The sequence below is a fragment of the Helicoverpa zea genome, chromosome 8 (assembly GCF_022581195.2).
Source record: "Helicoverpa zea isolate HzStark_Cry1AcR chromosome 8, ilHelZeax1.1, whole genome shotgun sequence".
In the NCBI taxonomy this organism is placed as follows: domain Eukaryota; kingdom Metazoa; phylum Arthropoda; class Insecta; order Lepidoptera; family Noctuidae; genus Helicoverpa; species Helicoverpa zea.
The window spans coordinates 4,149,140-4,164,232 of NC_061459.1; the positions used below are offsets into that span (position 1 = coordinate 4,149,140).

General features: G+C 34.4%; 1 protein-coding gene across 1 annotated transcript in view; it reads left to right on the top strand.

The window, feature by feature from the left end:
* Positions 1-15,093, top strand: part of LOC124632215 (synaptotagmin-5-like) — a 66,214-nt gene that overhangs the window by 608 nt on the left and 50,513 nt on the right. The window contains exon 2 of the mRNA XM_047166956.1: positions 658-932. Coding sequence (XP_047022912.1) covers positions 658-932 — 275 coding nt within the window. The remainder of the gene's footprint in view (positions 1-657; positions 933-15,093) is intronic.

The following is a 15,093-nucleotide window of genomic DNA, read 5'->3' on the forward strand; positions in this document are numbered from 1 at the left end:
CGCGTGATATAACTTCGTTAACACCATAATGTAATGGAATGACAAACTGTTGGCTTCCACGAATAATTTACACGTTTTCAGTTAATCGAAGTGTTATTATATTTAAGTGCCTTTGCATAATGACATATGTTTTCATCATAATTTTAGAACGAAATAACTGGCAGTCATTATTAGAATCTCTATAAGTTTTAGTCTCAAATGTAATCCCAGATTACCTTTATTGTGTTAGGCAGTACAATTGCTTTAGTGGTACCGAAACGAGATTTTCTTTGAGTTCACTTACGTTAAGTAAACATATCTCAGTGTAATGTGAAGCGGAAAAGACGCGTGGCATATGACACGTTCGCATTGTTTACGAGCTAATAACACTAGAAGTACACCCCTTTGGAAAATCAAACCTGAAAGCTTTGCCAAATAATTATATTAAAGTTAAAAATATAGTATTTATAGTTATTTAATGTATTCGTTTATTAGTATCGCTATGTATGATATATATGTATTTGTGTGTATGAGCCGTAGTCGCCTGAAATAAAGAAATAAGTAAAAAATGGTGCTTCAACTAAATAAGTACAAGTGTAGTTTTCCACAGCGTACAAACCATGCATACATACACTGGATCGATGTTACATTGTACGTAGCTAATTTCGTTATCAACAGATAAGCAGTGGGCCGAGAGGCGCGACTATGAGACACCATTGGATTACGTGTACAGAAACATGGAGAAGGAATCTACTACGAAGGTGGTAGAGGCGATGTCTGAAGCCAGGGTGGGCATGTCCTCATGGGAGGTCCATGGGAATGTATGGAGTGCTGCTGTGGGGGCAGTCATTGGGGCTGGAACTGTGCTACTGATTGCTGCTGCCATTTTTATGTGGAGAAAGCCGAGAAGGCAGGAGTTACCGCTGCTGGCTCCGATGGATGTGGCGCATAGCGTGAGTACCTTTATTTTTTAGTTGCTAGAAAATTGTGTACGAAAATGTCATATTTTATTGATAACGCGTAATAATAAAAATAAGCGCGTTTTACAATACATTTTAATTATAAAGATACCTACACATTATACACAAAAAGACATACACTAGAATTGTATGTAGTGTCGAGACCGACTGTAGCATAAAATTAACTATATGTTTTCTTAAAATTACTCTTTTATCATTTATTACCTTTAGATACATTCAGTAGTGAACGACAGTTGAGGATATACTGAAACTACTTATTTATATCTTTAGAACTTCTATCATTATTTAAAAGCAAAATAACCGTGGCTCGCCCCACAATACTGCAAAAAACATTGCTCGTAAATTGCATTCCTAACTAAGGCGGACTGGATTTAGTTTTCTTCGCTTCCATTTATTAGAAGTGCAATAGGAATCGACTGATTGTTAGTAGGTAACTGGATACTAGATTGCAGTAGACGTTGGCTTTGTAAACAAACGGGCGAGAATCAATATGTTCGGGGAGTCTTCTTCGACAGGTGTTACGCGATCTAGGACCAAAGATATTTAGGAGGCTTTAGGTACCTATATTCTATTCCAATATACAGGGTTACTTGTAAGTAGACCGCATCCTTTCATGAGATGATAGTATAGGTCAATACGGACAAAGGATACACTGCGCAAAAGTTAACCCGTTTCAAGATAATCGAATTACAAGATCTTTTCTTAAAAAGTCGTCTAGGTACACGTATAATTTTTCTTTAGGTATTAGTCAAAAGTCTCGTTTTTGTGGTTTTTTGTGTGTTTTATGCCTTTTTATTGTGCAGAATACTTAAAAAAAATCTACATTTATCTAGCTATCCAAAAAGGCATAAAACACACAAAAAACCACAAAAAAGAGACTTTAGACTAATAAAGAAAAATTATACGTGTACCTAGACGACTCTTTAAGAAAAGATCTTGAAATTCGATTATCTTGAAACGGGTTAACTTTTGCCCAGTATATCCCATGATCAAATTTGTTCGTATTGACCTATACTATCATCTCATGAAAGGATGCGGTCTACTTACAAGTAACCCTGTATAACTTTAGTTTGTAGGAATAACTAGGTACTTAGTCCATTCATAAATAACACAAAAATAAGGTAGGTAAATATGTTGATGTTTTCACCAGTTAATCATCCCGCTTGTAATGTCAACCCAAGAATAGCCTTCCAAAACACTGCCCAAGGCTATCCCAAAATAAAATGTCCGGTCCCCAAATTATTTATAGTTAACACAAAATAACTTCACAGGTATTCAAAGGCTTTATGGCGACGTAAAAATCCCTGGTATTAAATATAATATTCTATTTACTTAAAGGAAACACGGAATGTGTGGGAAGAGCTTATGTTCGTACATGAAAGGTCCATTTAATACTCTTTTGATGCTGCCGTGTCTTTTGTGATTAGCTCCAACGTGTGAACCACACGTGTTCAATGCACGGAAGAAAGAAAGGTAGCGGAGATGCCTTAAGGAAGGTAGGTCAAGCACGTTGTTGTAGGTCAAGCAACGTACGGTAGTCGTGATCAGTTAGAGACGTTGGGTTGACAGATTAGTTTTGTTAAAATAAAACCAGTCAGTCAAAGATTGTTCTTGATTGCTTGGTGATTTTACTTTGAATATAATGGGCGGGTTACATGCCATGGTTCAAAGGCGTGTAAAGGAGCTATTAAAATTCCTCGTTTCGTTCCCCAAACAGACACATTTTGGTTGAATACGTTCTTAAGAGATTTTGCGTTAAGACATCTCCGCTAGTCATTTTATTCTCCATGTTACAATGTCTATGCTGCAAGGTAAAATCTTTATCGAGTCCCTGGCACGCGTGACCGCTGGACGTTCTAGGGTTAATCTACAAAACAGTTTGATTAGAGGTGAAGTTTTAATTATGCAAGTGAGGTGGAAGAAAGTTTATGGCTAGTTTTAGGGTCCACGAAGTAAACCGGCAAGGCCATTGGACAGAATCGTCAGATATCTAAAATAAGCTTTGAATGCGTGACCAAATGCTATCAAGAACTGTAGTCATGGATCTTGTGTAATAAGTTAAGCTTTTTTGTCTTGAAATACAAGAATAGAAAATAATGATAATCGTATTCTAAATGATAAGCAGATGGCAATCGTTCCGGGTAATCAGAAGCCAGTAAGTTTAACAAGACTTACCAAGGATTACTTGGATTGTCAGTGTAACTTGACTGAAGAGGTCAGATAGACAGTCATTTCTTGTAAAACACCGGTGCTCAGCTGCAACCGGTTAGGCTGGGACCCGATCCCAACATAGTTGGGAAAAGGCCAGACAGATAATTATGATGATGACACTGGTTTAAGATGGACAGGGATGACGATTCATTACCTATTGATGCAGAATCTAATTTAATTCAGTATTCTATACATGTGTAGTACAAGCCTTCATTACTTTGGAAGCTAATCTGATCCAATTTACGTCGGTACGTGTTTCGTTCTACAAAGAGTTGGCATGTCAAATGGACGGTACGTGACGCTGCAACGTCTGGTTTCTCTATCTATAATAACTTTAAAAACGTCTCGAAGAAAGAAGACTATACTTTAATTGTGTTTTGGACTGTTGCAGTTTCAGAGCGAATTTTAAACATTTTTTTTGTGTCTTTTCTATTCTACCTTTTCTCCTTTTTTGGCATCCAGAGATCATTTTAACCACTCATCATCTTCCTGCCCTGTTCCCAAGTAATTTAGGGTCGGCGCAACATGTCTTTTTCTTCCATTCCTCTCTGTCAGACGTCATACTTACATCCACTCCCTTCTGGTTCAAGTCCTCTTTCAGGTAATCAATCCATCTTTTCCTTGGTCTACCTTTGCCTCTCCATCTTTCCACATTCATACTAAGCATTTTTAGCACACTCTTTGTAGCATGCGTTTCACAGCGTCTCATCACATGCCCATACCACGCTGTTAAAATATTTTTGCTTTATGTGAAAAATAATCTAAATAATGTGAACTGTCTTTTGCATATGAGTAAAGCTACAAATTCACATACGTATCTACTAACGTATTTTTAATCTCTTTGGAACCCTTGCCGTAAAAATATGACAGCCAAACAGAGTGACTCCTACCGTGAAATAATAATGTATTTCCATTTATGTAGTACCTAAGGGAATGCCATAAAGTTGAATGTTTATTTACGTATATCAATTCACTTATTTGCCTTTTAACTTGTCTTATTATGAAGGTTCTAGGTACGGTACTTAAAGCAGCCGCCTAGAACGCCGTAACTTGCAAGCAGAGACTGCATAATATTAAAGAGTTCACTATAATAAGATTCAAAGTTTTTCCTCCCAGATAGTTGAAACTAACGTTAATTGAAAAGCTTCTTAAACTAATAAGAAAGAACTACACCTACATCTATTGTAACTTTTGATTTTGTATTGCAGATATAAGCACAATACCCATATATCTTTTGTTGTCATCACAGTCGTCTTAAACTTTACATAATCCAATTTCTGGATCAATAGGACCTTTTCCTGATATTATTTAATTAAAATAATTTATTCATTTTGAGTTCTTGAAGAAGGTTTATAATAGCCTTGTATAGTCAAGGCTGCCCTCTACTACATACGCGTTGAAAACAATATTATCTTTAGTAACAACTGGTTTTTAATTCTATCAGAAAGAAGGACCAACAAAATCACCTACTGCGTTCACTAATAACATCTTATGGGGTCTCATGTCCCCTGCCACGCGATGTAACTACAGCAATATCCTTGGCTTCCCGTGGGGTTTCAGTAGCCCGTTGCATCGCTGTAATGACATTGCCTTATCAATCTTATGCCGTCGTCTTAAGTTTGAATTTTGTATGGTATGGTCTGTTATGGAGGCATAAAGGTGCCTATTGCTATAATTTGTAATAAGAATAAATTCAAAGTGATTGTCCTTTGTTTTTAATATAAGTAAATGGTTTACTTAATAGATATGCGATTTGAAAAATTAGATATGTATAAGTTGGTATTAGCGTTAGGTACTTTACATATGCTCCAAAATCTGGAAACTTAAGAAAGAGACCTCCAAAACTTTATTACGCTCTTCTTTGTTTTTAGAACACATCTTTTATTCAAATATCTAATACGTCTTTTATACTTTTAATGCTAAGTTTTTACACCTAAAGTAAATATAAAATATAAATAAATAATATAAAATACTCTTTTAAAATAACTAAAACAGAACTCCACAACTCTATTCAAGTCCTATTCAACAAGTTTTCCTAAAATAGGTGACTGAATACAATGCTTCAACATTGTGTTTCATTTTGTGACAACTCCCATTTACACAATACGAAATGTACTTCAAATATACGTCGTATTTCTACGATTTTAAGCACAAATGTTCTGTGAGTCAATTCAGGATATATAAGCTACATTCACGCGATGTTCGGCTGTCAATCTTGCACACTTCCTTGATTAAACAATGTTATGACACGCTCATAACTGTCATTGTATGGTTTCAATGGCGTCGTGTATTGTTTTGTTGTCTTCAATGATCTCTTTGAAGGAAAAACACAGAAAAATATTGTCTTTGCTTTCGTTTCAATGTAAAGAAAACTTGAAAAACTGAAACTGGGTCCTTCGGCTTCACATAATGAGAAACCATTTTTATGAGTCTTTCAAGTGTCCTTGTTCATGTATCATTTGTTTTGTTATAAAATCTATGATGTATTTTAGCCTGAATTAAATAAACAAATGAAATCCACCATAGCAATAATGCTAAACATATAATTTCACTGTTTTACATTATGTCGTTTATTTATACAACTAAAGCCATTTCACCTAAAAATTAATTAAGCAAAATCCCAATTTCCTTTAATTTAAACTCACAAGTTCACCAACACCAAAATCATTCATTCTTCAACCTGACATCGTTCACGTCACAACTTTTATGACTTTCTGTTTTCCTCTTACATTCAATGTTTATAATAACGTGTTTGACATTTGACATTTGCGTTCAATTTTGGTATTTTGACACATTCATATTTCAAACTTTTGAGGCGCGAAGTTAATCCGTGTTTGGAATAGTACAAATTAAAGGTTCTGCTTGACAGCTTGTAATGACATTACGAGTTGATTATAGCAATGTTGCTACTGAAAATATTCTGCAAATGCCAGAGTTTGTAACTTTGAAATGAATGTTCATTCCGTATTAAAAAGTATGGGCATGTATACGTTTTTGTTGCTGTTATCTAAATTAAATAACAACTGATTGATGATTACATAACATTTTAGTTTAAACAAATACTACCTCATAGTTTAAACAATTATAATATTCACACTCAATTAAAAAGCTTGCAGCTATATATGCAGTAAACATCATAGATGCGTGACTAACATGGATATAACGAGGAATAACATTCTGCAAATAGATATCTACTTACATAAATTGAAAAAGATGTTCTATGTCACATTTTATTACTACCAGCATGAATACAATTACGTCTACATATATTTTGTAGTCACAATGCAAGATACGGATACAGAAATTTGATTATCGGTAAACCAGATTTGAATAGGAGTCTTGCTTTACCTATCCTAACTTATATTTTAAATGTGAAAGTAACTCTGTCTGTCTGTCTGTCTGTCTGTCTTTTCTTCACGCCTAAACTACTGAACCGATTTGTGTGAAATTTGGTACAGACATAGTTTGGAACTTGAGAAAGGACATAGGATAGTTTTTATTTCAAAAAAAAATATGAAAATAAAAAATAAATTTTTTTCCGGACATATAGCGCCATCTATTGGTCAAACCAAAAATATGACGGAAGTCACTATTCCATGCGAACGAAGTCGCGGGCAAAAGCTAGTATTTTATATATAAAAGCATACATACCTTATGTAGGTTTGTAGTATAGGTATCTCTTTAAGAAGTAGGTCTCTTTGCCCAAAAGATTAATAAAGGATAAGCATATTTTTAAGTGACACGAAAAGGACCAAGTTGTTTACACATCAACCTTGGTACCTATGTAAATATTGTATTTTGATATTTAATAATTTTTCATATCAACGATTTCATAATTTTTGTAATTAGAAAGTCAACATTGTTGTATTTTCTTAATTGTACAAGCCAACAAGAAATATTGTGTGGCGAGATTGTTGTTTTCTTTTAATATCAAGAAGCCAGATGTTTACATTCCTTTTTTGAAGGAAAAAGCACTGAAAATCCTTAATCAACCTAAATGTTATACATATTTTCAATTAGGTAACTAATTATTTAAAAAAAAAGCCCTAAGGTAATTTCTATAGAAAATCTTATATTTAATCTTTCGCAAACTCAGCACAAATCACACGCTCCAAAGAATCTCGTCTGTAAAAAGGGTTAATTAACGAAGCACCTGTTTAACCAAGTCTTTCTCATTATAAATAGAACCTGTATAAGAACCTTTGAGCCAAAAATCCTTTGTTATTTCTATTTATACTTTCTTCTAATTAAAACTTGACGAGCACTTATGCCACCTACAGGTAAAGTGACATGTTTAATTAAAGCCTGCGGGTCTGTTTTCTTGTACGCAGTGTATGATGTCTACTTCGTATGTAAGATCAGTATCATACCAAGAAGCGAAGAAAAATATAGTTGGAAAACTGTGACCTTTGAACAGGGATTATGTTACATCAGTAAACTTCATTTCTAAGCCAAGAAAAATACTAAGATTTTCTCCTAGAAGTTTTAAAATCTTGTTAGAGTCTTATACTTTCAATGGAGTATTTCTCAAAATCAGATCTTCATGTAAACCACAAAGCAGTATTGTGTTTTTCTAAACCAATAAAAAATATGTTTTTCCATGTAAAACACTGGTACCTACTCAGCTGCATCTAGTTAGTCTGGAAGTCGACCCCAACATACTTAGATGGGAAAAGGCTAGGATGACATGGTGGTAAGCAACATATCGAATAGTGCCAAAATGGTCATTGGATGAACATTATTTTTCAGCCGCAAAAAATATAGTAGGTATCAAAACCTACATAATTAACGCAGTCACGATACCCTCTAGTTTGAAATAGCATATTTCTAGGATGCATATTCTATCCGCCTGATGTCAATCGCACAGCCCAGTCACCCGGTTATCTTTCCATTATAAAATGTAGGAAACACGTGACTTTGTTCCGTTTATATACCGTATCTGTGTAATAAAATCTGCTGTTTCATTTTTCCATTACCTATAGTTTTTCACGTTTTATTTGTTCTGGTATATTTATTTGGTGTTGTCTTCTTTTTCCTCTATATAATCCTTCACACAATATTTAATATAGGTACCTACCTCTTAGCCTTTAAGTCAGCAAAGGATCACTTTCTGCGAAAAATAATGCGTGAAATGGAATTGTATAGTGAAGGTATTCGTATTCTGTATATTTCCTAGAAATACATCACGTAGGTCAGAGAAAAGCGAATCATTAGTTTACTGAGTTCTGACGTTGAAAGTTGTTGTTAATTTTAAAATAAACTGTAAAATATACACGAATTCTCTAAAAATATTCAGAGTCAAACCAATTACAACTTACCAAAAAACCTTTGTTAGTAGAATGTTTTTAATTAGCTCATTTTGAAATTCGAACAATATCAAAACATAGTCTCAAGTTCAGTTAGTGAGACCGTACCTAATTTAAGTTTAAAATAATTTTCTATGAAAGACGAAGTGACTTGTAAACTTTAGTTCATAAAATAAATGTAAATAAATATTAATATGTATGAACCAGCAATGCGTACAGACTGCGTTAAATGTATCTTTATGTATAAAGTTCAGAACTTGAGGCAAATTCTTTTTACTAGGTTCTTGAAATAATAATATGCAGCGACGCACTTAGTTTTACCTTGAATATTTTAATGAGGACGACTCAATAAAAAAATCGATTATGCTCTAAAGTTCCATTTTTATATCATAAATCTTAATTTTTCATGTTCCATGATTACGCAATAGAAAAAGAGCTTTCGTACCTACACTAAATAAGCGTGTTAAAATTCAAGAGAAAAAATAATTTAGAAAAGATTATCCAGTTTTTACACATACTTTCGTCGTGGTTTTTCAGTTCCATTTATTTTTAATACACTTTTTATGTACATCCTTTACCTAGTAAACTCATCAATATATTCGTCAACTGTGCTTTCTCTAACTCTAAAACTTTTCACAGCGCCACCTATCAATACTTTCTCTGAACTAAATAAGAGTTTCCCGAGCGCTGTTCACTGTACAAACCTTCAACTACCTTTCGGTGAGTCGCTACTAGTGTTACTTTCAAATGTACGTAGCGTTTCTGAAAACTCTCTACAGATGGCGTTGCTAGAACTAAATGTAACGTGAATTAGATGGCGTTGTTAGTTCATAATGTAACGTGAATTAGAAAGTATGTAGGCTGATTATATTTATTGGTGGAAACTGCTCAATACTCAATACTTCATTCTTTATTAGCATTCCGTATGTTATACAGGTGGTACATTATATTTTAGAAACAATATAGACCCTATAGGGCACAGCTTCTGGTGTAACTTGTGTATATAGCTTCTGCAGGAATTGGACCATGATTTTTTGCTCAGCAATTGCATCAATCACAACTACTTTTTAGTGACTGCTGTGTCGTTTTTAATTTTAATATTTTATGAAAAAAAAAGCTTTTTGCATTAGACGGTTTCAGCAAAATTGATAAAACGTGCACAAAATAAGTAAATTGCAAATTATGATTATGATCCAAGATCATAAAAATCCGTAAAATTGAAAGTGTAAATAAACAAACAAATTCCCCTCCGTTCAAATGATACACATTTATATAAAAGTAAATCAGACTAACAACATGATCATTACTCATTATTACATACTTTGAGCTTAAAAGGTATTAACGTAATAATAATATTACGGCTCCCATTTTCGCTGAAAGCACTCTCAATTATGTAGGGACCCTTTTAATGGGCATTCGCGACCGATGATAACTTACTAGATCTGAAAATTCACCTATACAACTAAACCTTCAAAGAAAATTCAACCTTAACCTATGAGCCGTAAGGATCATAATTGCTTGTGTTATCGCCTGATTAGATCTCTGTTATACGTATTTGTCGGATAGATACTGACATAGTATATTGGGATTTGCTCTTGACCTATAAAACGTTATCCAAGCGATTTTTAATTAATTTTACCAATGAATGGGTGAGATTAAGGACTGAATTTTGCATATTTCAATATGTAGAGTAGCCAGATTTTTAAGTATTTTTTGGTCTTTAGGTACAATTTACCTAAAAAATCGGTTGTTACAGAATCACGATTTTTAAAGTTAAAATCGATATAATTTGAATCTTCATTAAAAATCCCAATGTTCATTATAGCATGCTATAAATAAAAAACAGTAGGAAATTGCAAAACACTTCATTATGAAAAACTGTTCCCTGCAGGTACAGAGCTTAAAATATGTAAATGATGTTGAAGCTAATATTATTTTAACGAACCAACACTGACTACGCCGTAGCCGTAGACTTAATAGCCGCTACGAGGCTACGTCAGCTACGAGAAATTACTACGAAGATATTTAGAAACTGTAAGTAATAACTAGTAGTCTATGTAAGCCAGTTCATGTTGTGTAATTTAAAAACGATATTTATATTTTATAAATAATGTAATGTTACACCTATATATTATTTATACTCAAACCCAGAAAAGGCACTTGCAAGATTTATACAATATTTTTTTTTTAATATTGAAGTATTTTTTATGAATGGAAATATTTTTTTCTATTTCTTATAGGTTTTCTTTAAAGCTAACCATTCACGATAATACCCGCTCGAGTTAAATGTGTTTTACCCTTTTGCGGATTACGTTACCCTGTTTTCATCCTATCTAAAAAATAGTGAAAAGTGCGACCATAAATAGTCGATATTTTGTCTTTACAAAAAAAGGAAAATAACAAAGTATTCTGATAATATAAGCCTTTTTCTCAAACGTATTTCATTTGAGCAAAGAGAAATCCTTGACATAATTTCGGTAACTAGATATAATTTCCAAATCTGTAATAAAAGCACTCTCAGATCGCCTGTCACAATATTTCATTTTATGTTAAATACGGGAAACCCTTAATTCTACGAGAGCGAAATAAATGTCACTTTCCATAGATTTATTACGTCAAAAGGAACACTGACTATTATTCCGTGATAATATTCATTTAGCTCGCAGCATTCGTAGCGTATAATCGCTACGAACATTATGACTCGTAGCGATAATCGTAGCACGTAGGCAAATTGAATTTCTTGCTCATAAAACCTTAAGCTAGCATCATGTAGCTTCAAATATCGAAGGATAAATGCAATATACGCGTTTATAGGATATCGCCCCGTAAATCAGTTTTGGGGCTCGTCCAGCGGGGAGGGGGCGGGGCACGAAGTCCGCGGGGGGCGGGGCGCTGCTTACGTCACTCTGATCGATGCAGCACTTGTTGCCGCGCTCAACAGGCACCAAATATCTAATACAATCGCAACAGGCGCCAAACTCTTCGCTGTCTTGTTATCCTGGTAGCTGAGATTCCTGATTCCTGTTTCGTAGGAGGATAATGGAAAGGAAAAATACTGTAATGGTTATATTTGTCGCTTTTATAGAGTTTTTACGTCTTATTTAGTCTGTTTTGAAAATGATTGATAACTTATTATAGAAAATATACAAATTAAGTTAAAACCATTGAAGTTTGTTAAAGTTACAGTAACAATTTACATTATAAAATTGTCCTCTTCCTACAAACTTCTATAACACTATTCAACAATAACTTAAGTATGAAATTAATGCAAGTAAGCGTTAACATAAATACGAAGGGCGCAGGTGCTCGCCAGCATTTTGCTAACTTAAGTTATACTAAAATTAATTAGCTGCTTTGTTATGAACGTAAGTTAAACCGGTTCTTGGTATTGTTTATTGGCAAGGTGCTAAGTTTAATCATTTAACTTTTGTTTTAATTATTTAATATTTGATTATCAAGTTGAAGTGTGATTGTTTATGAGACAGCAATGATCGGTTGGGGATACTAGTCATTTCTTATTTAATATAATAAGAAGAACTTTATTTGATATTTTTATAAAACATGAATGTTGTTTGTTAAAGCATGTAAAATCGGATGCACTGCAATAAACAAAAAATATATCTTTTACATTATTGGGAATTGTCAGAATACGACAAAAAATCGAGCGTTGATGCTACTTTTCGAGTTCCATGGTTGACGAATAAAACGATAGGGCAAAGCTAGTAGGCTCATTTTCGTATGTACGTTGGAAAATATTGTTACAAAATTCTCAGTATCATAGATTCGGTTATACTCGAGCAACTGAAGTAGTTGCGCTGTAACGAATGACCCATTTATTTTGAACTGTCAGTTAAAATAACCTTTATTTGAATACCTGAAATCGAGGTCAACAAATCAATAACATTTTTTGAATCATTGATATCTGCAAATATTTCGTAGCCCATGTTTTAGAGTTTTATTTACCTTTGTCTAGTGATATGTACGAAAATCAAAAAGCGTTTATTCAAAGTAGGCTGGAAATTACCACTTTTCGAATGCCAGAATTACATGAGACAGTCCCTAAAACTCCCTACCATTCACCACTTCCTATGTGTTATAAACGAATTCCTTAGCTTCACACGTCTGGATGCAGGATCTTAGCTGATCAGAATAAAATTTATTAATTCCAGAGCAATGACTTAAACATTATTTCCATTGCCTTCATTTGTATATCAATGATCGCCTTTCACTTCATTTAGCTATTTCGATGCATTCTGAAAGTATGTACGAAGCCTTTTATCCAGCACAATTTTAGAGCAATCATATTTATTTATTTGCCATATTTAATCTGCAGATTGCTAGTACCACAGCCATTTCACGAACTATCGATTAATATAATCGGATCACGCGTGCTTTTAGCCGGTATTAAATTTACAGATTGTGTTTTGTTTTCAAACCGCTTTGAACCGTACGCAAATCGAATGTTTTGTACAAAAATAGCATTTTATTCTAGCATCGAAAAAAGGCACAAACGAATATCAAATTGTTAAGTTATTTGAATTTTTGAAAACCTATTCGTAGGTAACCAGTTTTAATTAAAATCTGTTGCATATTCGGAACAAGACTAAAAAGTGATAAACTGCTTTATTGTTATGAGTCACTGGCTACTGAAGAAAAACAACGTTAGCCTATTTTATGTCTTTAACTGTTCTTAATCGTGACACAAACAGCAATCAACCGTCTCATGTCGTTAAACCGGAAAAATATGTTGTTCTTAAAGCCAAAGAACACTAAAGGAAATAAAAGCTTCATTCTAAATTACCTGTTTTACAATAAAGTGTGTACAACACCAACTAAACTTACCCCATTTTTTATTTGGGGTCACTAGCAAGTCTTCTTTATCCATACTTCTTTCGCTAACGTCATCTCATAAGCAACATTCTTAACAGACTTATTTCCTTTCACACAACCCATCCTTCGATCCTTTTTATCCATACAATATTACGTTTAATAGGCAGCCATTTTTCAACAATCTACTCTCATTCTATACGCTTTAACAGTGCATAGAGGAGGCGATCCAATTACACCGTATCACTGATGCCATATAAAATATCAATCCAGTCTATAACTTTCCCATTGTAACATAAATTATCTATTTCAACATAAACTATCCCATTTTAATTGGGGTATTCTTTACCCATAACGCTCTGACCAAAGTTATCTCACTATCCATTCTTAATATATTTGTTATCCATACACAAGTATATTATACGCCACTTAAAAAAAAATTGCCTCTCATTCTATAGGTACCCTTTAACAGTGCATAGAGGAGATCCAATTACACCGTATCACTGATGCCATATAAGATATCAATCAGTCCGCGAAGCTCTATCATTTGTTTACTATCATTTATCAATGTGCTTGTGTTGGCTGGCTTTAGAATGTAGGGAGCTCTAGTATCAGTATGGGCGGTTGGTACATTTCCTATGGGTAGAGAATACGATTTCCCTAAAAGGTTAGGTTAGGTAAGAATAAATAAGATTCTTTGCCCCAGGTTGAAGACTTTTAGTATCATCGGAAACTAAATGGTTATCCTTCATAAATGTTCAAACTTAAGGCTGAAAAACTCATTTTCAATTTTGGTTTAAATATAGCAGTCGAATATGCAATTCTAAAGTAAATATTTCCAATATTATCCATGCTATTTTTACCATTTAAAATAACATATTTTCTTCGGCTCAATAACCCGAAATCTGTAGCTTAGTGACTAAATAAAAACAGAATATTCCGATGTCCTACAAAATTCAGGCTCAAGCTTTATCGATATGACACAGTTGAAAGTTACGTTGAAACTGGCGCCAGAAGATATTAAACTTTCATGTACTTTATGTTACCGTAAAGGCTAGACTACATGAGTGGATTGCGGGGTTGAGAAGCAAGGAGTGTTTACTCCTAACAGAATTTTGCATTTTACTACGTAAGATGCATCATACCAGGTATGTCTTTGACCTCACTCCATTTTGATGTGAAAAACTTACAGGTTCTACTACGTTCTATTGGAACTTAACAAGGAAGAAGGATGGATGTCAATATAAAATCTTCCGCCAAGATCTTAATTCAGTCCTGCTACCGTAGCAACAAAAGACCCTTTAGTAAACATCATCAGCCTATCGCAGTCCACTGCTGGACATAGGCCTCTCCAAGTGCACGCCACTGAGATCGATTTTCGGCTGCTCGCATCCAGCTCCTGCCAGCCGTCTTGCGCAAGTCATCACTCCACCGTGCCTGAGGACGTCCTACACTACGTTTGCCGAGGCGTGGTCTCCACTCTAGAACTCGTTTACCCCAACGGTTATCGGTTCTTCGGCTAATATGGCCAGCCCACTGCCACTTCAGCTTGCTGATTCGGTGGGCTATGTCGATGACCTTGGTTCTCTGACGGATTACCTCATTTCTGATGCGATCCCTCAGAGAAATGCCGAGCATAGCCCTTTCCATAGCCCGCTGAGCGACTTTAAACTTGTGGACCAGCCGTACCGTCAGTGTCCACGTTATGACGTTAGTAAACAGTGCTTACGATTTGTTAAAATCGAACGGTGAGTTTGGAATACATACCTACTTAGCTCCGCTTTTCAACA